The sequence below is a fragment of the Lampris incognitus genome, chromosome 12 (assembly GCF_029633865.1).
Source record: "Lampris incognitus isolate fLamInc1 chromosome 12, fLamInc1.hap2, whole genome shotgun sequence".
Taxonomy (NCBI): Eukaryota; Metazoa; Chordata; class Actinopteri; order Lampriformes; family Lampridae; genus Lampris; species Lampris incognitus.
The window spans coordinates 11693581-11718295 of record NC_079222.1 but is presented as its reverse complement, the minus strand read 5'-3'; the positions used below and the strand labels follow the sequence as shown (position 1 = coordinate 11718295).

The 24715-nt window shown below is 43.1% G+C and overlaps 1 protein-coding gene across 1 annotated transcript in view; it reads right to left on the bottom strand.

Moving 5' to 3' along the window:
- LOC130121545 (dihydropyrimidinase-related protein 2-like) overlaps positions 1 to 23178 on the bottom strand; it is a 44831-nt gene extending 21653 nt beyond the window's left edge. Inside the window, exons 1-4 of the mRNA XM_056290383.1 lie at positions 22918 to 23178; positions 3770 to 3858; positions 1623 to 1807; positions 970 to 1134 (exon numbers count right to left, since the gene is read on the bottom strand). Of these exons, the coding sequence (XP_056146358.1) occupies positions 970 to 1134; positions 1623 to 1807; positions 3770 to 3858; positions 22918 to 23178 (700 nt within the window). The remainder of the gene's footprint in view (positions 1 to 969; positions 1135 to 1622; positions 1808 to 3769; positions 3859 to 22917) is intronic.
- Between the last annotated feature and the right edge of the window lie 1537 nt (positions 23179 to 24715).

The following is a 24715-nucleotide window of genomic DNA, read 5'->3' as shown; positions in this document are numbered from 1 at the left end:
GCACCCAAATGGTTCAGATAGGAGGACTCTAACTGCTGCCCTCTGTTTCTTTTTCTGTCTCTGTCTATTAATTTCTATTTCTTACACTACCTGATCAAAACAGAGACAGGATCTGTTTATTTTTCTTTCATTCTGCTGTTGTAACTAAATGTTCTTCTGTTGCACATTTGCACAGATTTATTAAAGGTTTGTGGTGGCACTAACACCATTGTGTGTGTGTGTGTGTGTGTGTGTGTGTAAACCACAAATTTTTTTTTTACGAAGACAGCGCATTAAGGTTTTGCGTATATAAACCGTGGCGGATACAGGGCTGCAAATATCTCAAGTTATTGACCCGATTAATTTGTATTTTTAGGAGTTCTAAAATGCACAAAATTGACAGAGGGGATTATTTAAAGAATCATGGCTGTAACCTCTGTCTGGCTATTTAAGGAAAACCTGTTAATTTCACCCTGAATTATGTACAGTGTCTAACACCCAGCAGGAGTATGTTTTATTTTGGACGGAACCCTACTTGGGATGTCTGAAGATGGGGTGAGGAGCAGTTATAGGTTGCCAAGACCTGCAATTCTTTCTCTTCTGGAAGAAATAAAACATGAATTGGAACCACACACCCAAGTAGCCATGCACTGGAGGCCCCACATCTTGTGGCCTCGTGGTCTTTTCACAGGGATGTCATTTTTCCAGACAGAGTTCAGGCACAATCCCTCGGTTTAAATAGCGCCGCTGGTATATTTATTGGCTAATTGTGGTGGAGCTCATTTAAATGCAGGCGATAGTAAAATTGCTAACAAAACTTGCAATAGTTACACCGATAATTTTTAGAGAGCACTATCTGTTTGTCTTAGTAATTCTGGGGGTAAATTTCTTGTGTTGTAAGTAATGTCTCCAAGTCTAAGTGTGTGAAATATGATCAACCTGATAAAAATCCAATTTCTCTTTGATAGATGGTGCTGGGTGTGGCCATACCGTGGTACTTAACAAGGGTTTCCATCTCCTCCTGGACTCCCTTGTGCCACTGGATAATATCCACATGCAGGGAGAAGTCACAGCAGCTTTTGGCGTTGGCACACTCATACCATTCATTAAAGGCAGCGATCAGACTGGTACCGGGCCCAGGTACCACATGGTTCACTGGATACAGCATTGGCACATAAAACACACACACACACACACACACACACACACACACACACACACACACACACACACACACGCATACACACACATCATCATTATCAAGTTGCTATTTTGAATGACCCAACACTGTGGATGCCACAGTGTAGTCGGCACAAGTCAGCATTCTGCCTTAAGTAAGAGCAACACCTGACTGAGTCTTACTGTTGTGTCTGTTGTGAAGGGGAGTATGTGTGATGACATAGTGGTAAGCGAGTTAGCTAGCTAGATATATAGAGGACAGCTAGCAATCTATCTAAAGGCAAACATTATGAAGGACAATAAAAGCTCAGTCTGCACAAAAGTCAGCACCTTTCAACACTAACGTGTATTGTATTATCCCATTGAAAGAACAAGCCGATGTAGGTCTTTCTTTTAGGGTTAACTTTCTGGGTGGTGAACTTATTACACCACCCCACTGCCCTTTTCAGTGACATGTAGCTTACTGATCATGGTGGTGCCCCCTGCCAAGGCAGCACAGGTGCCCTGGTAAAAGTCATCAGCTGCTGTCATGCCTTGATCAGGCATCTGGAAACGTGTGTGCACATCGATGCCCCCTGGAAACAACATCCGCCCATTGGCATCAATGGTTTTCACCCCACCAGGCACAACAAAGTTTTCCCCAATTTGCCTAGAAAATGTGAGAGACAGAGAGGGGGGGTAAGATTATAGACTAAATCAGAGGTCGGCAACCTCTCGATTAGCAGACTTATCTTTGAAGTTTTTATCCTGCCTTGTTTCAAAATGACATTTTACACTTGAAGTTCTACACACAACATTTTCGCAGCAGAGTGCACACGGCTCGGTCCATTTGTGAAATAAATTCGAATTCGTTTGCCCAAGACAGCTGAGAGAGGCAAATATTAGACCTCCTTTTTTTTTCTCTTCTGCCATTGTCAGTTGTTCTCTGCCCCCCCCCACCCCATTTTTCTTCCCAATTTTATCCGGCCAATTACCCCACTCTTCTGAGCCATCCCCGTCACTGCTCCACCCCCTCTGCCGATCCGGGGAGGGCTGCAGACTACCACATGCCTCCTCTGATACACGTGGAGTTGCCAGCTGCTTCTTTTCACCTGACAGTGAGGAGTTTCACCAGGGGGACGTACCGCATGGGAGGATCACACTATTCCCCCCAGTTCCCCCCCCCTCCCCGAACAGGCGCCCGACCGACCAGAGGAGGCGCTAGTGCGGCGACCAGGACAAATATCCACATCCGGCTTCCGACCCACAGACACGGCCAATTTTGTCTGTAGAGACGTCCGACTAAGCCAGAGATAACACAGGGATTCCGAACGGCGATCCCCGTGTTGGTAGGCAACGGAATAGACCGCCATGCTACCTGGACGCCTGTTAGTTGTTCTTGACATAATGCGTAAAAAGCTAGCTGGCTATCCTGCGTTTTCACTACGGCTGTAAAGCTGCGCTCATTGGCAGATCAGAGGGAGGGGGCGGAGGGGCCTGACAGATCACGTCACTTGTGTGCGCTCTCTTGCTGTCATGATTGATGACCAACTAACCTTTAAGGTTCACGTGGCCTCGACTGCTCGGTCGTGCTGATTTGCCCTGTACAACATCAAGAAAATTAGACCCTACCTGTCTGAGCATGCAGCACAACTCCTGGTACAGTCTCTTGTAATATCACGCATTGACTACTGCAACTCCTTACTGGCGGGTCTCCCTGCATCCCCTTTCAAACCTCTGCAAATGATCCAGAATGCAGTGGCACATCTGGTCTTCAACCAACCCAAAACAGCATCCCTCCATTGGCTCCCAGTTGCTGACAAAACAGCAACTAAAACGGCTCCCGCCTACCTGAACTCCCTCATTCAGGTCTACACTCAGTCCCGCTCACTACGCTCTGCCAATGAAAGGCACCTGGCACTTCCGCCACAACGTGGCCCTAAGTCACTAGCCAGACTCTTCTCTTCTGTAGTTCCCCAGTGGCGGAACGAGTTACTAAACTCCATTCAATCCACTGAGTCCTTCTCCATCTTTAAGAAGCTAAAGACTCAGCTCTTTCTCGAACACCTCCACACCTGATGGTATTAATATACATATTTTAAAAAAATTGCTTCTATGCACCCTATGCATTGCCTTTGTGCACTGCCTGTTGACACTTATGTCCTATCAGACTTGAACCTAGTTTTCTGGCACTTATTTGCACTGTTGCCTCCTGACTAGATCCTTGCTTGTATTGTATTAACTCTCAGATGTACATCACTTTGGATAAAAGCGTCCGCTAAATGAAATTGTAACATTGCAAAATAATGGCGTGTTTTGAGTCTAATTAATTATTTCAGCATTATTTTAAATCGAATTGTTTGTTTAACGCACAACTAGGCTATATTTTATATAAAACATTTTTATCAAAAAAATATGTAATTTTTTTTTTAAACTCAATTGCTCCACATGCCCATGTAAATGGCCTCACGTGCCACCATGGGCACATGTGCCATAGGTTGCCGACCCCTGGACAGATTATACTATAACTCTGTAGATGTAATAAACCCATAACATAATCATAACAAAAATATATTTATACTTAATATCCACATGAATAATAAACTTCTTTAAAACAAGCCAACAAACTCACTTGATGACGCCACCCTCTATATAGATGTTAGCAAAGAAGGACTGGTCATCATTCACGATGTTTGCTCCTCTGATCAGGAGGCTGTCACACTGAAGAAAGACCACAAAAATCATTAGGTCGCTGCACAAAAGTTCCACCACATTTAAATGAGTTGAATATCCCCATCAACGAACGCATGTGGGAACCAGACACCACAGTTTTTTTCTGTGGGGCTATCTCAACAATGACAAGTGTCTATACCGTGTGTGTGTGTGTATCAGAGTGTGTTTATGTATGTATTTCCAGAGAGAGATTTAAAAGAGCTGAGCGCTAAGAGGGAGGAGAGGGATTAGGCAGATGGGAGTTCAACAGAAAAAAAGAAAGGAGACAGCATTGATACAGAATTTGTCTACAAAAAATGCACATGACAAGATGTGCAACAAAATATCTTAGAAACTACTCATTTCTATATAACAGTATATTGTTATATAGAAATGGATGTTATATAGAAACCTTTCTTCTCAAGATAACGTCGCCTCCATCTTGGAGTCAAAAGAGTCAAGCTCATATTTCTCTTTTTCACTTCCTCCTCCATTGACGCCCCTTCTTTCTCCAAAATTCTGTAAGTTTGAGCATGGAACTCAAAGTACAAATATTACGCAGTTCAAGAAGTACAAAGGACTGATTTTCAAGAGTTGTGTTAACCGTTAAAGTTTTATTTATCTCCAAACATTCCTAATTACATTTTTTTGTTCATTTTCCTTCATAGGACACCGAGTGATACCTGGGTTGTTACATATATTTTTTTTGTTATACATACATATATATTTTTTTGTAATGTATAGTAGCTGAATTAACCTAAGTGTAGATGATAAGGGGTAGGAAAAAATAAGTGTATACTTCCTCCTACTCCTTTTCGAACATGTAACAAATAATTTGATGTATATGGAAATTTGTTCGCCGAGTTTGATGTGTGGAGTTGATCACTTCAGGTTATTGGCAATGGATTATCTGTATGTTATATCCTGCTTATTTACATGTTCAAAATAAATCATCATTCATTCATTCAAAGCTTCTTCATCCAAACCAACAGGATGGTCAGGAAGAAAGTTTAGTTCAGCTCTTCGGGGTCTCTTTAGAGATCCTCTAGACGAACTTTGTCTTGAATTGAGTATTCACAGTCATCTCACTGCATCTACCATTTTGGAGTTTCTGACAACAATTCACCATTTTAGACTTCAAACTAATTTTCCATACTTCCCATCCAGTGCCAGATCCTGGGGCTTTAAGAACATGGGTGTTTTTCTACCAAAGCAGATGCAACCTTCTGTTTCAGAGTCCTTGGGGTAGGCTTTGTAGGAGTACACTGCTTCAGCTAATTTATCCAAGATATCCATTTTCATGTCTCTTGGAATAATCAGGGTCGTACCATTTTTTTTAAAGATCCTCTTTGGCTTTCTGAAGCCTTAACTTCACACCATATGAGAATAAAGGTACTGGAAACTTGTTTGGCCACTGATCTGAACTAGACAGAGTTGGAGAAAGAGAAAAACCTGAATGGGATGACGACTGAGTGAACGTCATGTTTGCTCTATCCAGAGTGAGCAACCTCTGACAGTGCTTAAAACTAGTTCCCAATGGAGCTTCAAAGTCGCTTTGTCTGCTGGAGGCTCAGCGATGTCATGTAAAGTATAAAGTTCATTGTTGAAATCGGGGTCTTCATATTGGATGACAAAGCCTTTCTCTAGCTGTAGTTTTTCACAGAGAATGGTGGCGAGTTCCTCAACTGACTATGGCGTGGGAATAGATTGCCTTCTGATGTTTCCAGGTGAGAGAATGACTCGAAGCAACATTGTTTTCTGGGGAAAACCGAAGAGAAAATTTAAAATTAAAAAGGAATTCAATTTCAACAAAGTAAAAATCTCTTAGCTGACACCATAAGTTTTCCATCAACTTTGTATGATGGCAAAGGATAGAAATCACTGAGATCCTGTGGGCTCACAACAGCTACATCAATAGCTACTTTCAACAATCTCATATGCCTGAAAATGTTCAAAGTACCATGAGGAAAGTTTCTCCACTATGAATGAGACCTCTGTGCCAACAACCAGAATGCTATAATTTTGACCAAACTCTGGAAACCCACCACAGACTCCAACAGACAGAATCATTCCTCTTCTACAACCCCGATTCCAATGAAGTTGGGACGTTGTGTAAAACGTGTATAAAAACAGAATACAATGATTTGCGAATCCTTTTTGACCTATATTCAATTGAATACACTACAAAGACAAGATATTTAATGTTCAAACTGATAAACTTTATTGTTTTTTACAAATATCCACTCATTTTGAATTTGATGCCTGCAACACGTTCCAAAAAAGCTGGGACAGGGGCAACAAAAGACTGGGAAAGTTGAGGAATGCTCAAAAAACACTTGTTCGGAACATTCCACAGGTGAACAGGTTAATTGGAAACAGGCGAGTGTCATGATTGGGTATAAAAGGAGCATCCCTGAAAGGCTCAGTCGTTCACAAGCAAGGATGGGGCGAGGTTCACCACTTTGTGAACAACTGCGGGAGCAAATAGTCCAACAGTTTAAGAACAACCTTTCTCAACGTACAATTGAAAGGAATTTGGGGATTTCATCATCTACAGTCCATAATATTATCAGAAGATTCAGAGAATCCGAAGAAATCTCTGCACGTAAGCGGCAAGGTCGAAAACCAACATTGAATGCCCGTGACCTTCGACCCCTCAGGCAGCACCGCATTAAAAACCGACATCATTCTGTAAAGGATATTACCACGTGGGCTCAGGAACACTTCGGAAAACCATCGTCAGTTAACACAGTTTGTCGCTACATCTACAAGTGCAAGTTAAAACTCTACCATGCAAAGCGAAAGCCATATATCAACAACACCCAGAAACGCTGCTGGCTTCTCTGGGCCCAAGCTCATCTGAGATGGACTGACGCAAAGTGGAAAAGTGTGCTGTGGTCTGACGACTCCACATTTCAAATTGTTTTTAGAAATCATGGATGATGTGTCCTCCGGGCTAAAGAGGAAAGGGACCATCCAGATTGTTAACAGCGCAAAGTTCAAAGGCCAGCATCTGTGATGGTATGGGGGTGTGTTAGTGCCCATGGCATGGGTAGCTTGCACATCTGTGAAGGCACCATTAATGCTGAAAGGTACATAAAGGTTTTGGAGCAACATATGCTGCCATCCAAGCGGCGTCTATTTCAGGAACGTCCCTGCTTATTTCAGCAAGACAATGCCAAGCCACATTCTGCACGTGTTACAACAGCGTGGCTTCATAGTAATAGAGTGCCGGTACTAGACTGGCCTGCCTGCAGTCCAGACCTGTCTCCCATTGAAAATGTGTGGCGCATTATGAAGCGCAAAATACGACAACGGAGACCCCGGACTGTTAAGCAACTGAAGTCGTACATCAAGCAAGAATGGGAAAGAATTCCACCTACAAAGCTTCAACAATTAGTGTCCTCACTTCCCAAACGCTTATTGAGTGTTGTTAAAAGGAAAGGTGATGTAACACAGTGGTGAACATGCCCCTGTCCCAGCTTTTTTGGAACATGTTGCAGGCATCAAATTCAAAATGAGTGAATATTTGCAAAAAAAACAATAACGTTTATCAGTTTGAACATTAAATATCTTGTCTTTGTAGTGTATTCAATTGAATATAGGTCGAAAATTATTTGCAAATCATTGGATTCTGTTTTTATTTACGTTTTACACAATGTCCCAACTTCATTGGAATGGGGGTTGTATATAAAGTCCCATGCAATGTTGCATTTGAAGCAAGAGAGAAGGCACTCAGATTTGAATATTTGTTCTCAACTGTTATCCTCAGCTGTGTTTCAACAGCCAACATTTTGACCATCTTCATTTTTTTAACATGCAGTGGTGCTTTGAAAAAATTCCGTGAGTCCAAAGCATAAGCAATAATGTTTACTTGCCAACATTTTGAGGGGATTTTTGAAATTAGCCACAGATAGGCCAGAGGACCAAAACAGCAGATCAGGTGTGGATAGTGCTCAAGGTAATGATGTTTTGGTTGCAACCTCTCATCGGGAAAGACATCAGTGAACAGTTTACGATGATCAGAAATCTTACTCTCAAGATAACAGAGAGATTCCTTTGATTATTTGGAACTAACCACTAACTCCACAGTGTATTTTAAGTCCATTAACAGTTCCCATGCTTTTTCATCCTCAGGCACCATACCACCTATCATGAGAGGGATCAGCTTTAGTAGGGTCCAATTTTCATGACCATTTCCTCCAATTGTTTTCTTTAAGTAAAATGTCTTAAGGAATTCTTTGAGCTTGGATAACGTTATCTGAATAGGAGTATGGAAATGAGTGGATAATGCTGTTGAGCTTCTCAAAGGTAAAGCACTTGGCATCAATCAACTTCTGCAGACACAGAGCCAAATCCCTTCAAACAGATCATGCAGAACATCTTGAGGAAAGCCAGTAATGGTGTGAACGACGTATAGGTGTTTCTGTAGCACACATTCAGATTTAACACCATCCACTTTTGTCAATAACGCATTGCTTTTCAACTCAGCAACGCCAGGTCATGTTGCTCAGGACTTCTAAGTGGAAAGAGTCCCTGTCTCACCTCTGTAGTTTGAATGTCATTCAAAGATGCTAAGCAATATGTGCAAAATTTTTCCACATGAAAACCTTACTGAAATCCTCAAAGTCCATGAGCTCCAAGATTGTCTGCAGATAGTGAGCACTATTCCCCTGATATTCTCACCAATCTGTTCAAGAAACACACCATCCTCCTCCAAGTTCCTTAAGCCACGTAAAAGTGGTTCAAATAATGATTCATAGCCGTATTCAGAACATTTCCCAAGCAGTGCCAACTGTATTGAGTTGAGACTTGATCGGTGCCGATTCCCAATTCAAAATGACCCAATAGACTACTGTAATTTTATGTTGCTGTTTTTTCGAGAAGTTCCCAGAGGGTTGGCTATTTCAAAAATCATCAATATAAAACCCAAGTGAAAGTCTGAAACCTTAGCCCCAAAAAACTTGTTGTCTTTAAAATATTTACCATCAAAAGATGAACTGTAATATCCTTGTGTACTCTCCTTGACAGGACACATCTTAAGTATTTCAGGTTGATCCAACAGTCTTCAAAGCCTTCAGAAGAGGAACATAAAAAAACGTATGCTTTGTGCCCTACTAAACGCATAATCTACAGGTTCAGTTATGCTGAAATTGTTTTTAAAGTAGATTTTTTGCTTATGGTTGGTTGAAAGAGGACCTTTTCCAGTGGTGGCACTCAGAAATGGGTTAGTTATTTGTAACGTATATGCAATATCAGCAACAATGGACTTATTAACATTAGTTATGCTTTAGCAGAATTTCTTCAATTGCACAAAGTGTGTTTGATTTTGCGATTGGCAGAATGTCATTTATATTGTCGATGATCTGCTGAGAGGCACTTTGGGACACATGCAACTGTGACTGCATACACAGAAACAAGGCTGCAAGTTTATGTTCAATTATCGGCTCACTGTCTTCAGGGTTTAAGTCTGAAATTTGACCTGCCTGTATTTCTTCAGCTTGAACTGGTACACGTTGTGAAAATGAAGCTGTATCAAACTCATTATCTGTACTATTTACAGCACCAACGGATGTCTGGAAGTCATCCAATGTTTGTTTTTTTGTGTTTCTTGGTCTTGTGAGCTCTAAAAGTGGTGTGGTTGTTGCTGCTAAAATTACAGTTTGAAAATGGACAATGAACCCTCCCATGGTTTTTCAAATGTCTTCCTAAATCTTGGAGAAATGTCTGAGAGCAAATGTCTTTAAACTCACATAATTCACACTGAAAAGTGGCATTTTCAGTGCATTTGACTGCTTTAGGATGTGCTCTCCATAAATGGGGTTTTAAAGCCCCTGTTGTTTTAAAAGTACAAACGCACTCTGGATGTAAACAGGGAAAAGAATCTCTAGCAGCTTGCCAGTGATGAAATCTGTAGTGCTTGAGCAGAATGTCCTGCTGCTCCGTGGAAAATGTACCATAACGGCACTGCACTCAGTTTTCTGCTTATGTTAGCGACGAAGCCCCTGAAATATAAAAACAAAGTAAAATGTATTAATTACTAATGATGCTTTCATTTATTCAGTTTACATACAAAATGCTTCTACAGTAGGCCTACTTGAATTAAACTAATGACGAAGAATGTTGAAATTTTGTTGAATTAAGTTTTTGTTTGTGTGGGAATGTTTACTGCTTTAACATTTTAACAGAAAATTCAAAACGGTAAGAAAAAAACACCCAAGCAGCTAATGTGTACCTAACTAGCTAGCATTGCCAGAACCAACTTTTTATCATTACCTATTCAGAGTGCAAAATATACTGAATTGCAAAATCACGGGTACTGTGTCATGTACTTCAAATGGAGATCTACAATACTACATTCGCCAACTTGCTAGCTACGGGCTAACCATTAAAGTGTTTGTTACAACAGATAGCATTCTAGCAACGTTCTCTATTTTGTTGACTACTGAAATAGCTAACTACTTCCTAGTTACCCAAAACAGCCCTTCAATAATGTTCATTATCATTTTGGTCAACCAAGCTAATTGTCAAAGCATACACACTAATTTGGTAAAAAAGCCAACTAGTACTAGCTGACTATTAGTCATTGTATTTGTGAACCAGTTTGATTTTTAATCTGACTTTTATGCCGTATCCACCCCTGGAAACCAGTGGATCTGTGCTTCGGAAGGGGTGCGCCATTAAAAAATGGCACCGCAGGTGCTGTATCTAATCACTAGAATGCTATCTGCTCCAGTTCACACTGTGATAGCAGGGGAATTAAGCATGTTACTACGTTTGTAATAGCAGATGACTGAGTAATCGCCCATTTCACAATTCAGTACATCATGCAGCCCTAAAAGCATATGAATGCGAACAGCATTTGACAATATAAGCAATTAAGAAAATTAAAATGCATGTACAACTCGTAATATAGAAATTGCAAACTGTTGCAGCTTGGCAGTTCAATTATTTCTAAGCAATCCTGATACAAGTGTGTTAAATAAACTCACTGTAACGTTATATGCGAGTTGCAAGTGAGTGGACTGCCAGAGAACTAATAAGTACTACAAATCGTTATGGATACTGAAATTTTTTTTTCTAAACTTTAAATTTGCTGACTAAGTTGTAGCCTAAGTGTATTTTAAGGGACTCACCATTCATGTCACGTAATGCCGGATGACTCCAGACTAGGACAGGTAAAAGATCATGTGGGAACGTCCAGAAGCCTGGAAGTGTCCTGTTGCGCATGCTCCGAAGATTAATCGTGTCCCCTGTTTTGCTTGGCCAACATAATTATTGTTGCGCAAATTTAAAAGTTGCCTGAGCACAGTTATACTCGTTCTCTTGATGTAACTTTTAAAGTAGAATGATCAATATTATGCAACAATTGATAAAGCTCATTTCTTTTTTGACACAACCATTATGTTGAGCCAACATATATTTAATTTCCACAACCTTTCTCAACATACAATTTTTTTATATTGTACTTTTAATTTTAAAAGGCTAAATGAGATTAACCCTCTAGTGCTATCATCAAAAACTGTAATATTTGCTTCATACTCGTGCAGTTTACATGGAACTCTAATAGTGATGAAATACTTAATATAATAATCATTTCATTTATATAGCACTTTCCTAGACACAAAAAGTGCCTCACATTGAAGGGGGTAACTCACTTCAACCACCACCATTGTGTGGCACCCACCTAGATGATGCCCAGCAGCCATTTTGCACCGGAACGATCGCCACACATCAGCTTGAGGTGGAGAGGGAGGAATCACTGAGCCAATTACATGGGGGGATGATTAGGTGGCCAGATGGAGACAGCCAGGTTGGGAATTTTGCCAGGACACCGGGGAACCCCCTACTCTTTGCAATAAGTGCCATGGGATCTTTAATGACCACAGTGAGTCAGGGCCTTGGTTTAATGTCTCATCCGAAGGACGGCATCTTCTACAGCAGTGTCCCCATCACTGCACTGGGACATTGGGATTTGATATTTGTTTTTTATTAGGACCAGAGGGAAGACTGACCCCTACTGGCCCACTAACACCACTTCCGGCAGCAACTTGGTTTTCCTGGGTGGTCTCCCATCCAAGTACTAGCCAAACCCATACCTGCTTAGCTTCTGTCATTTGGCAGAGCCAGGGTACATGTTGGTATGGCTGCCGGCAAATATGGAAATTTGTAGTTTCCAAGATATTTTGTTATGCATATGCAGCATTCCTAATCAAGGCAAAGCAATTGATTGCATTATAGTCGGCCAGCTTGTTTCAATGGGGTAGGGCGGGGCGCCGCACATGTGCCTTAGGTGTCATGGAGGATAGGCCACTCCTCCCTCTCCTCGGGTTTCAATTTGATTGGAAAGCATTGGTGTGTCGGCTGACACAATGTTTAATAGTAGATATAACTCATAAAATTATGTCAGACTAAATTAATTTTTTGCCCTAAAAAAACCCCCCAAAAACTGGTAGGCAGATAGCATTCTCCAAAATCAGCATCCTGAATATATTGTTGCCCAGATTTGCAGCTGGGAAAGTTTAAGTCTGGGTTGGTATGATGTTACACAAAGCTTAACATCGGTGTAATTAATTGACCTCGAAATTACCACAATGATATTCCTTATCTTTTAAAATGCATATCTAAATGAAAACGTTAAATGAGAGCGATTAACTGTGAACTGTGAATAGTACACATGGCGATTGAAACTCTAGTTAATGGTCACAGTAATAAAGGAATGAACTGCAAACCGCCCTCAAACTTTCATCAGTCTTTCATTCCTCTTGGAGATTTTAAAGCTTTTATTATCTGATGTTTTTTTTAGAATTCTTGTAACTTTTCATGATTTGTTGATCATATAGTTGTGTTGTTTCTGTTTGCTGATTGTGTTCTTGTCTTATGAATGGTCTCAGGTCTCAGAGATCTTAATCTCAGTGAGACTGCCTGTTAAATAAAGATTAAATAAAGAGTAGCCTATACATACATTTAACATTATAGCCCATCCATTTGCTTGGCTGTATATTGCGCACATATAGCCTACCTTAGCCTCTTGATCAGCCATCCCTCCAACAGAGGAGACGGGCACCGAAAATCTGTATACTGCAGCAGCGGATTGCAGTGCCCGTGTTTTGTTCTGGTGGCCCTTGCCTTTGATGTGCCGCACAACATCTGCTACACCCTGGTGACAACATGTGTTTTCGACCCGGCATACAGAGCACCAGTAATATGTATTGAGGGTTCCTTTGGTAATGAATGGCCATTTTGTGGTCCACTCATTCTTAAAGCTGCATCTGTATGTGGCAGCTCCATTCAATTTTCTACTCGGTCTCTGTTCTGGCTGTTGGTGTTGGTGTTTTGGCTGTTGGCGTTGCTGTTCTGGCTGTTGTTGCTGTTCTGGCTGTTGTTGTTGCTGTTCTGGCTGCTGTTTCTGTTCTGGCTGCTGTTTCTGTTCTGGCTGTTGTTGCTGTTCTGGCTGCTGTTTCTGTTCTGGCTGTTGTTGCTGTTCTGGCTGTTGTTGCTGTTCTGGCTGTTGTTGCTGTTCTGCCTGAGGGGCTCTTTTCTTGGGTGGCTGATCTTTTGTCAAGTAAAACAATAGGTACCTCTTTTTTCCTGCTGCTCGCCCTGCCTTATCTGTAGAGGACATCCTTAAAACTTATAAGGATTAAAACAGCCCTGTTAGTATAGTTAATCTACACAAGTAACTGTACCAATTACAACATGATACGACTTAGTTGGAATATAATTCTTACCATTTCTCTGTTGTCTGTTCTCAGTCACTGTCAACAACTGCAAATCAGGCTTGAGTCACACACACACACACACAAACACACACACTTCCTTGATGTTGGCTGGCAATAACAATAAGAAATAATTCATTATTATCATTATAGGGTATTATTCAGATATTTATTTAAAAGCAAATTTAAATTGTGATTTGGACTAGTAGGCTACATGTCGTTTGATGCAGCCTACAGTAGACCAAACAGTTGTTCTAATTGTAGCAGGTAACGTTAAGTTGCCTCACTGAGCAAAGCTTTCCATCAGTAGATAACAGGGATGTGCAGAGAGCCCAGTACTTGTATTTGTTGAGCCAGCAAAATTATTTGTATCTGAACAAATGTGGAAATAAGCATAACAATCCTGTTTTTGTTTTTATTGTACTTCCAATTTTAGGATATTAAAGTGTTAAAATAAATGTTCTTCAATAAACTATTGTTGTAGCAAGGGAGGGTTGCCATCCCCCAGACCACAGACAACTGTGCTGACGACTCAGCCAAAGCTTAGCTCCTCCAGACACGCAAAACTGCAGCTATGTACATTGAAACTTTCTGCTTCTGGTGTGGGAAGATGGCGGCGCGAATTCACATTTGCGGCGGCCTCACCCAGTACCGTCTATACAGTGTCTTTGTCCATGTCTGCGTCTAAGTTTGTCTTCATTTGATGGCTGGGAGAGCTGGTGCTGGATCGGCCGGGAGAGCTCGGTCTGCTGCGTACCGTGGGGCCAGGGACCACAGCCCTGCCTGGAGCTGTACCCGAAGAGGTAACACGGTAACAAGGGCGGTCTGACAGGAAGCGGAAGCGGGGCAGACTACGCTAACTGCTAGCATGCAGACCGGCAGTTCCAATAACACCGAGGGCAGTCTGGCGGCGGCACGTGGAAGTTCTGGGCAAAGTGGGGTTTCTTTGGGCTTAGCTCCTCCTCCGTCTCATCAGGTGCTGTATCAGGCACTTGCTCTGTGTGTGTTGCACCACTTGCTCACAGCCCATCTTGGTCTGGTGGATCTTTAGACCTCTTGGGTTTTTGCAGACCTTGCCGCATCTGCAGAAAGGCTCTTCGTAGAATATTTGTTGGTGCTCCATCTTAACAGCTGCAGCTTGGGGTGCTAACCCTCCCTGCCCCAGTTGCCGTCTCTCTGAGCTGTCCACCGTCTCTCCAGTTGTCACCGCACTACTCGTGGTTGTCATTGGGCCTTTCCCAGGAAGCCACTGGCATCGCCATACTAAGTTCATTCTTAAATACACCACGTGGTGCAACCTGGACACATCGACAGTAATGAACCCGGGGTTCATTCCTCCTTCTGCTGATGTGATTCACTGCTTGCATGTACTGCTGGCAGAGACAGGAGAGGCTGGTTTGTCTCTGCCAACAGCTAAATTTACAAGAATTTGCCAAATTTAAATATATGCGGCAAACTAACATAAACAGTTAGACTACGTACAGAGAGCTTTTGTTTTAGCTTGTTTGTAACAATTCGCTGTTAGATGAGCTAGCACACTGTGCTTGCGTAAAACATAGCAGCAGAGGACGAGAGACTGCGGACAGAGCAGATTGAAATACCGCTTTTGAGCAGGTGTATTGATAAAGTATTGGCTTTTTACTCGCGAAGGTTTGACTCCACTTACAGTAACGAGCGCAGTTGTCGTCAACGTGAGTTATATTCACTTCTGGTTCACTGTCTCACAGCGGCCTAACTGCTCTGCTGTCCACTGACGTCGCTCGGTGTGTGTGTGTGTTTGTGTGTGGAGGAGTCCCGACACAGGAAGCAGAGGATAGGCTGCAGCATGATAATAAATTACATCAAAACATTAAAATGTACCAATAAAGAACCAGTAATGTCAGAGCCTATCAATATGACAGTCTTTAATAATTTAGCCTCGGAGCCTGTTTAATACCTGGTTTCGGTACCCATCGCTAGTTAGGGGCTCCACCCCTAAATGGATAACCGCTGCATGTATTTGCGTGGTAATCTTCCATAGGCGAACCAGGCAGGTTACCGAACATTACCTACTCTAAACTACATCATGTAGTAGTAGTAATATAGTAGTAGTAATAGTGTTAGTAGGCTAATACTCACCACCTGTCAGATTGTTTTTCGTATTGAAGCCTCCGATGTAGAGCACTAGTGAAGTCTGTCCGAAATGTCTTCAAAGCAGTTGTAAATTCACGCAAAATAGCGCGTCATTTGACAGCTTGAGAAATAGGTGTGGCGTGAGAGCGCGCGAAGACTACCGTTTGCGTGAGTCTCAGGCTTGATGTGAGTTGGCAGATCTACGATTGAGTCTTCTGCTTGTTAGCGATGAAGCACCTGAAATATAAAAACGAAGTAAAATGTATTAATTAATAACGAAGTTATCATTTATTCAGTTTATATGCAAAACGATTTTACATTAGGCCTACTTGAGTTAAAACAATGACAAAGAATGTTGAAATTTAGTTGAATTAAGTTATTTTGTGCAGGAAGGTCTTGATGCATGCTCAATAATCCAATCAAAGCAGTTTGAATCAGTTCATCTGGATGTAACGTTTATTGACAGATACGTTTCATCACTCAACTACGCCATTTAGTTGAGTGATGAAACGTATCTGTCAATAAACGTATCCGGATGAACTGATTTAACCCTAATTGATTTGTGCAGCAACGTTCACTGTTTTAACCTTTTAACAGAAAATTCAAAACGGCAAGAAAAAAAAACCCTAACATCTAATATGTACCTAACTAGCTAGCATTGCCACAGCCAAAGTGTTATCATTACCTATTCAGAGTGCACAATATACTGAATCGCGAAATGGCGGGTACTGGGTCATGTACTTTTTCAAATGGAGATCTACAATGCTACATTCGCTAACTTGCTAGCTACGGGCTAACCATCAAAGTGCTAGTTACAACAGATAGCATTCTAGCAACGTTCTCTATTTTGTCGGCTACTGAAATAGTTAACTACTTCCTAGGTAACAGCCCGTTGATAATGTTCGTTGTCATTTTCGTCAACCAAGCTAATTATCAAACCATACACGTTAATTTAGTAAAACGGCATACTTCGTACTACCTGTATTAACCATTGTGCAGCCGGTTATTTTCCTGCCCGGTACGGGATTCGATACGGGGTGTACTGCACCAGAAGGCGACATCACTAACCGCTCGACTAAAGGGTCAGACCCGTTAGCTAGGGGCTAACGTGTCTTATTAGTAGTTTACAATTGTATTAGCGAACCGGTTTGATGTTTAATCTGACTCACGCCGTAGCCACCCCTGCAAACCGGTGGATCCGTGCTTCGGAAGGCGTGCGTCACTAAAAAATGGCACCACATGGGCTGCATCTAATCACTGGAATCTGCTCCGATGCACACGTGTTAACACGGGAATCTAGCATGTTACAACGTCCGTAGTAGGAGATGCCCGTTTCACGATTCAGTACACCATGCAGCCCTAAAAACATCTGAACGCGAGCAGCATTTGAAAATATCAACTATTAATAAAATTAAAATGCATGTACAACTCGTAATATAGAAATGTCAACCTGTTGCAGTTTGGCAGTTCAATGGGCGAGTTAGTGCTAGCGATCCTGGTACAAGCGTGTGAAATAAACGAAATGTAACGTTATATGCGAGTTGCAAGTCAGTGGATTGCCAGAGAACTAATAAGCACCGCAAATCGTTATGGATACTGAAAAAAAACCTATTCTAAACGTTAAATTTGCTGACTAAGATGTAGCGTAAGTGTATTTAGGGACTCACCATTCATTTCACGTAATGTCCGACAACTCCAGAGATCGCGCGGGAACGTCCAGCAACCAGGAAGTGTTCTTTTGCGCATGCTCGGAAAATTAATCTCACACACACCCCCCGGCTCGGCCAAAATAGTTATTTTTGTGAGAACTAAAGCAGTTATACTCCAGTGAAGTTATACTGTTCACTTGATACAACTTTTAAAGTAAAATGCCCAAAATGATGCAATCATTTATAAAGCTCATTTTCTTCCTTAAGCGACTTTGAGTATTAGAAAAGCGCTGTATAAGTTTAATTTTATTATTATTATTATTATTATTATTAGATTATTTCTTTTTTGACACAACCATTATATTGAGCCTACATATTTTACTTCATCTACACGACTTTTCTAAACATTTATGTTTTACAGTAGTCTGGCGGCTTGTCCAGGGTGTCTCCCCGCCTGCCGCCCAATGACTGCTGGGATAGGCTACAGCATCCCGTGACCCCAATGAGGATAAGCGGCTTGGATAATGGATGGATGGATGATTTTAAAAGGCTAAATGAGAGAGATTAACCCTCTAGTGCTATCATCAAAAAACTATGTAATGTTTGCTTTTAATTCAATATGCATTTAATTTATGAAGCAGTTTCCATGCAAGAAGTTATTCCCTGGTTATTATACAGTGCATCAGGAAAGTCACACCCCTTCACTTTCCCCACATTTTGTTATGTTACAGCCTTCTTCCAAAATGGATTAAATTCTTTTTTTCCCTCATCAATCTGCACACAATAACCGATAATGAAAAAGTGAAAAAGGTTTTGTAGAAATTTTTGCAAATTTATTAAAAATAAAGAACTGAATATTGCATGTACATAAGTATTCACACCCTTTGCTATGACACTAAAATTGAGCTCAGGTTCATCCTGTTTCCACTGATCATCCTTGAGATGTTTCTACATCTTGATTGGAGTCCACCTGTAGTAAATTCAATTGACTGGACATGATTTGGAAAGGCACACACCTGTCTATATAAGTTCCCACTGTTGGCAGTGCATTCCTAGAGCTGGCCGTTCAGACAAACTGAGCAATCGGGGGAGAAGGGCCTTGGTTAGGGAGATGACCAAGAACCCGATGGTCACTCTGACAGAGCTCCAGCGTTCCTCTGTGGAGACGGGGGAACCTTCCAGAAGGACAACCATCTCTGTAGCACTCCACCAATCAGGCCTTTATGGTAGAGTGGCCAGACGGAAGCCTCTGCTCAGTAAAAGGCACATGACAGCCCGCTTGGAGTTTGCCAGAAAGCACCTAAAGGACTCTCAGACCATGAGAAATAAGATTCTCTGGTCTGATGAAACCAAGATTGAACTCTTTGGCCTAAATGCCAAACGTCACGTCTGGAGGAAACCAGGCACCTCTCATCACCTTGCTAATACCATCCCTACAGTGAAACATGGTGGTGGCAGCATCATGCTGTGGGGATGTTCTTCAGCGGCAGGAACTGGGAGACTAGTCAGGATCGAGGGAAAGATGAATGGAGCAAAGTACAGAGAGATCCTTGATGAAAACCTGCTCCAGAGTGCTCAGGATCTCAGACTGGGGCGAAGGTTTACCTTTCAACACTATAACGACCCTAAGCACACAGCCAAGACAACGAAGGAGTGGCTTCGGGACAAGTCTGTGAATGTCCTTGAGTGGCCCAGCCAGAGCCCAGACTTGAACCCCATTGAACATCTCTGGAAAGACCTGAAAATAGCTGTGCAGTGACGCTCCCCATCTAACCTTACAGAGCTCGAGAGGATCTGCAAAGAAGAATGGGAGAAATACCCCAAATATAGGTGTGCCAAGCTTGTAACTTCATACCCAAGAAGACTTGAGGCTGTAATCTCTGCCAAGGGTGCCTCAACCAAGTACTGAGTGAAGGGTGTGAATACTTATGTACATGCAATATTTCAGTTTTTCATTTTTAATAAATTTGCAAAAAATTCTACAAAACCTTCTTCGCTTTGCCATTATGAGGTATAGTATGTAGATTGATGAGAAAAAAACGGAATTTAATCCATTTTGGAATAAGGCTGTAACATAACAAAATGTGGGGAAAGTGAAGGGGTGCGAATACTTTCCGGATGCACTGTTTGTAGCCAAATGGACACGTTTGTGGTTGCCATGCATCACCCAGGTGGGTGCTACACTTTGGTGGAGGTGGAAGTGAGTTGCCTCCTTCAGCTTGGAGGGGAATTGTTGTCAAGTGGTGGAAAGAACACTTTGAGGAGCTCCTGAACCCGGTTAACACGTCCTCAGTGGATGAGGTAGAATCTGAAGACTCAGGGGAAAGCCCACCCATATCCCTGGCAGAGGTCTCTGAGGTAGTTAAGAAGCTCCTCGCCCTGAGATGCTGAAGGCTCTGGACATTGTAGGGCTGTCTTGGTTAACACACTTCTTCAGTGTCGTGTGGAGGTTGGGGACAGTACCTGTGGAGTGGCAGACTGGGGTGGTGGTTCCCATATTTAAAAGAGGGGACCGGAGGGTGTGCTCCAATTATCAGGGCATCACATTGCTCAGTCTCCCTGGGAAAGTCTACTCTAGGGTGCTGGAAAGGAGGCTCCAACCAATTGTTGAACCTTGGATACAGAAGGAACAGTGCGGATTCTGTCCTGGCCATGGAACAACGGACCAACTTTTTACCCTTGCAAAAGTGCTGCGGGGGGGGGCATGGGAGTTTGACCAGCCAGTTTAAATGTGTTTTGTGGACTTGGAGAAGGGTTACGACCGTGTTCCCCGGGGCATTCTGTGGGGGGTACTGCAGGAGTATGGGGTACCGGGACAGTTGCTACAAGCCATCCGGTCCTTGTATAACCAAAGTGAGAGCTGTGTCCACATTCTCGACGCAAAGTCAAACATATTTCTGTTGGGTGTTGGACTCCGCCAAGGTTGTCCCTTGTCTCTGATTCTGTTTGGGATTTTCATCGACTGGATCTCAAGGTGCAGCTAAGTTGAGGAGTGTATTTTTTCGGGGAATTTCAGAATTGCATCTCTGCTCTTTACAGATGATGTGATTTTGTTGGTTTCATCAGAATGCGCCCTCCAGTGCGCAGTGGGGCGATTTGCAGCTGAGTGTGAAATGGCTGGGATGAAAGTCAGCACCTCCAATTCTGAGGCCATGGTTCTCTACCGGAAAATGATGGATTGCTCACTCGGGGTTGGGGATGAGTTGCTGCCTCAAGTGAAGTAGTTCAAGTATCTCGGGGTCTTGTACACGAGTGAGGGTAGGATGGAGCGGCAGATTGACAGGCGGATTGGTGCAGCATCAGCAGTAATGCAGATGGTGTACCGGGCTGTTGTGGTGAAGAGAGATCGGAGCCGGAAGGCAAAACTCTCAATTTACCAGTCAATCTTCGTTCCAACCCTCACCAATGGTCATGAGCTTTGGGTAATGACCCAAAGTGTGAGATTGCAGATACAAGCAGCTGAAATGAGTTTCCTCCGTAGGGTGTCTGGGCTCACCCTTAGAGATAGGGTGAGGAGCTCAGAGTAGAGCCACTGCTCCTTTGTGCCAAAAGGAGCCAGTTGAGGTGGTTCGGGCATCTGATTAGGACGCCTCCTGGGCGCCTTCCTTTGGAGTTTTTCCGAGCACGGCCAACTAGGAGTAGACCCCGAGGTAGACCCAGAACCAGAGGGGAGACTGCTCCCTCCTGGCCCACCAACACCACTTCCGGCAGGAACTCAGTTTTACCCAGAGGTCTGTTATCGAAATACTAGCCAAGCCCATACCTGCTTAGCTTCCGTCATTTGCCACAGCCAGGGTATATGATGGTATGGCTGCCAGCAAATATAGAAATGTGTAGTTTCCAATATATTTTGTTATATATATAAGATATATATTATACCTAGCATCTCTAATCAAGGCAAAGCAATTGATTGCATTGTAGTGGCCAGCTTGTTTCAATGGGGCAGGGCGGGGCGCCGTGCATGGGCCTTAGGTGTCATGGAGGATAGGCCATGCCTCCCTCCCCTCATGTTTAGTAGTAGATATAAGACCCATCATTATAAAATTATGTCAGACTAAATAAATTCTTGCCCTCAAGAAGATGAAGGGAAAAAAAGAACTGGTAGACAGATAGCAATTTCCAAAATCAGCCTACTGAATATGATGTTGCCCAGATTTGCAGCTGGGAAAGTTTAAGCCTGTGTTGGCATGATGTTACACAAAGCTGAACACCAGTGTAATTAATTGACCTGGAAATTACCACATTAATATTCTTTGTCTTTTAAAATGTATCTCTAATAAGAGAGATTGACTGTGAACTGCGAATAGCACACATAGCCATTGAAACTCTAGTTAATGGTCATGGCAATTTGCATATGAAACCATCATTAGTTTTTGTAGTTATGCCACTGCATGGTTTATAAGGGTGGGGATACCTGCAGGCAGTTGAGACTGAAGAGGTCACTTAGATGAGTGATGAAACGTTTCTCCCAATAAACGTTGTGTCCAGATGAACTGATTCAACCCACTGTGGTTACATAAGCCATGTGTCTGAGTCATTTAGTTCAAGCACTCTATGCCACCAACATCCATATTAGCATGTTTCCTACGGTAGGAATGAAACATCTCACCCTAACATTCTTATAAAGCTACGTAAGATAGCAATGTCTGGGTAGCAGGCTAATACTATGCACCACCAATAGTAAAGTTTGCCTTTCTGGCTATCGAATGGTTTTCCTGCAAGTCACTGCATCGATCTTTTATTGATCAGCTGCATCTGCCCCTGTGGCTATGGAGGATTGAGCCTAATGCTAAACTGCATGCATTACACATGTGTATGTCATATGGGTGTTCCTGTGTGTGTGCTTGTACTTGTGTGTGTGTGTGTGTGTGTGTGTGTGTGCGCGCGCGTGCTCCAAACAGCAAATACTTCAGAGCAGACAATGATATGTTCCATGCACAGTTCAGCCATTGTGCTTATAGAATATGCAGGCTGGGGTTGATCGTCCCGATTCAGGATGAGGGCCACTTCAGCAGGACGTGTTGTTTGCTGATGGAGGCACACACCCTGACAACCCGGTACGTTACTGTGGACTATACAGTAGCAGAGAAATAAAATGTGAAGTCAGCCCTAGAATACCAGGAGCCGCTCCCTCTGGCAGTGCTGCATGATTGGGGTCTCCATGGTGCGTCGCGGTAATGGCCCATTACATTACAGTGCTTGCTGGGAAATGTAGGCAAACGATGCTGTCCGGGATACATGCATGAGCTACAACAAACTTAAGAAAGACCCACTGAGTGACATGTAGTGTTTTTTTTCCTAAGTGGTGGTATTACAACTCAAAGCCATTTTAATGCATTGAATTGACTGGTGGTGGGGGGGGCGGGAGTGTTTGAATGAGGGAGAACATGTAAACGTGGGAAAGACAGCAAGGAATAATCAGAGAAAGAAAGAAAGAAAGACAGAAAAAGAAAGAAAGAAAGAAAGAAACGAGGTAGAGAGAGAGAGAGAGAGAGAGAGAGAGAGAGAGAGAGAGAGAGAGAGAGAGAGAGAGAGAGAGAGAGAGAGAGAGAGGGAGAGATGACTATGCGCAAAAAAAAAAAAATTACCCTATCATCCAGATTCTGTAAGGCTTCTTTCCCCGTGCTCCCCCTTATCTCCACCTTCCTCGGTTGGGAAATGTCCGTCTGTCTGTCAATGACTCGTCCGTCACGCTTCCCTTTGCCCCCGGAGAGCGAATCAAAGTCCAGCGTCTTGTTATCCGCCGAGCCCTCCACCGGACAAAACATGCCGCAGAATTTCTGCCGCGGCTTCGGGCTATCGGCGCCCATTTTCTTGAAGAAAGCGGGGACTTCTCCCGTGGTCGACATGCTTGCGTGTAGGCTGGGGTGGGTGGGTGGGTGGGTGCTTGGGTGGGTTTCGGGTTGTGAGATGTAGCGTGCAGATGCGCCACGATCCGCACGGCTTGGACAGCCACCGCCTTGCCGGCTCTCACGCGCAGGTGGTCGGTCACACTACGAATAAACGGCAATCCGTTAGGCTAGTGACTCGCGAGCGCGTCTCAAATCTGCAAGGCAAGGCGGAGAAAAGGGGGCATTTCACGCCGTATTGAGATGCCCCCCCTTCTTCTTTTCTTTTTTTTTTCTTACACAGAGTAGCAAGTATTTTCAATGGCACAAAATTGCTTACTCATGAATCCCACACGCTTATAACCAAGAGGCTCACCATAAACAATAGACGGACAATAATTACCCTACCCGGAAATGGCACGCGGCGTTGCTACCAAATAACACCACAAAGGCAAGGAACGTAGAGGCTGTAGCCTTATATATATATTACCTGTGGCCCAAATGTAAACCCTCCCAGTGTCTTGGTGCTGCCAGTAGCGCATCCGAGCCGACCGTCCGGAAATGATTCACCCTCTTTTGTCCAGAGACTCCTTCTGGCGCCACAGCTCTAATCCATTAGGTATGGCAATCAGCATTAGCTGGACAACAGATAGATGTATGTAGGTTGCACCGAGCGTATTCTTAAGAGGCAGGACACGTCACAGGACCGAGGACAACCAATTCCGAGCACCAAAGTTTGGGGGGGGGGGGGGGTTCAAAAGGCAAAAGGTACCGAGGGGGAGTTTCACAAAGTCACCCCCGCTCAACAATAAGGGGCGCTGTCCGTTCAGCACCACGCCTTGACAGACAGACAGACAGACAGACAGACAGACAGACAGACAGACAGACAGACAGACAGACAGACAGGCACCAAGCGTCAGTGTTAGCCCCCGACGATGAACAACTGGAAAATAAGTCCCATCTTGGATACCACTGACCAAGGGAGACGCGCAGAAAGCAATAGCCTGCAAACTTCTGGTTTTATGTCTGCGCTGGATTTGCTTGAATATGGAGACACGGTGTGTCAGAGATGTGAAGCACAACTGTTGTGTGACTTACACGGGATGGTTAATGTTGTAGTTGGAAGTATGCCTGGCACTGACTACACATTCCTCGGATGAGTCCCTGGCGTTACATGATATTTACAGGCTGTCCTGACCGGATGTTTGCTTCTGTGCAGCGGTTAATAAATAGAGCTAAAGCTGGCTTGTCTGAATGATGCTTTTAGCCCACCAACAGCCCACAAAAGCAAGCTGACACCAGAGACACGTCAAAGCTTTACAGAATCAACCAATCAATCAATCAACCAATCAACCAATCAATAAATAAATCAATCAATCAATCAATCAATCAAATCAAAATATGGATTAATTTTGAGCTCGTTGTATGTGGCAGAACGCGTCTTAACTTCCGTTTCTGTTACTTCCGTTCTGTTTCTGTTCCGGTGAGATCCCGCCTGAATGATACCGCATAGACAATACCAAGCGAGAGAACATGAGGGAGGGGATGAGAGGGGATG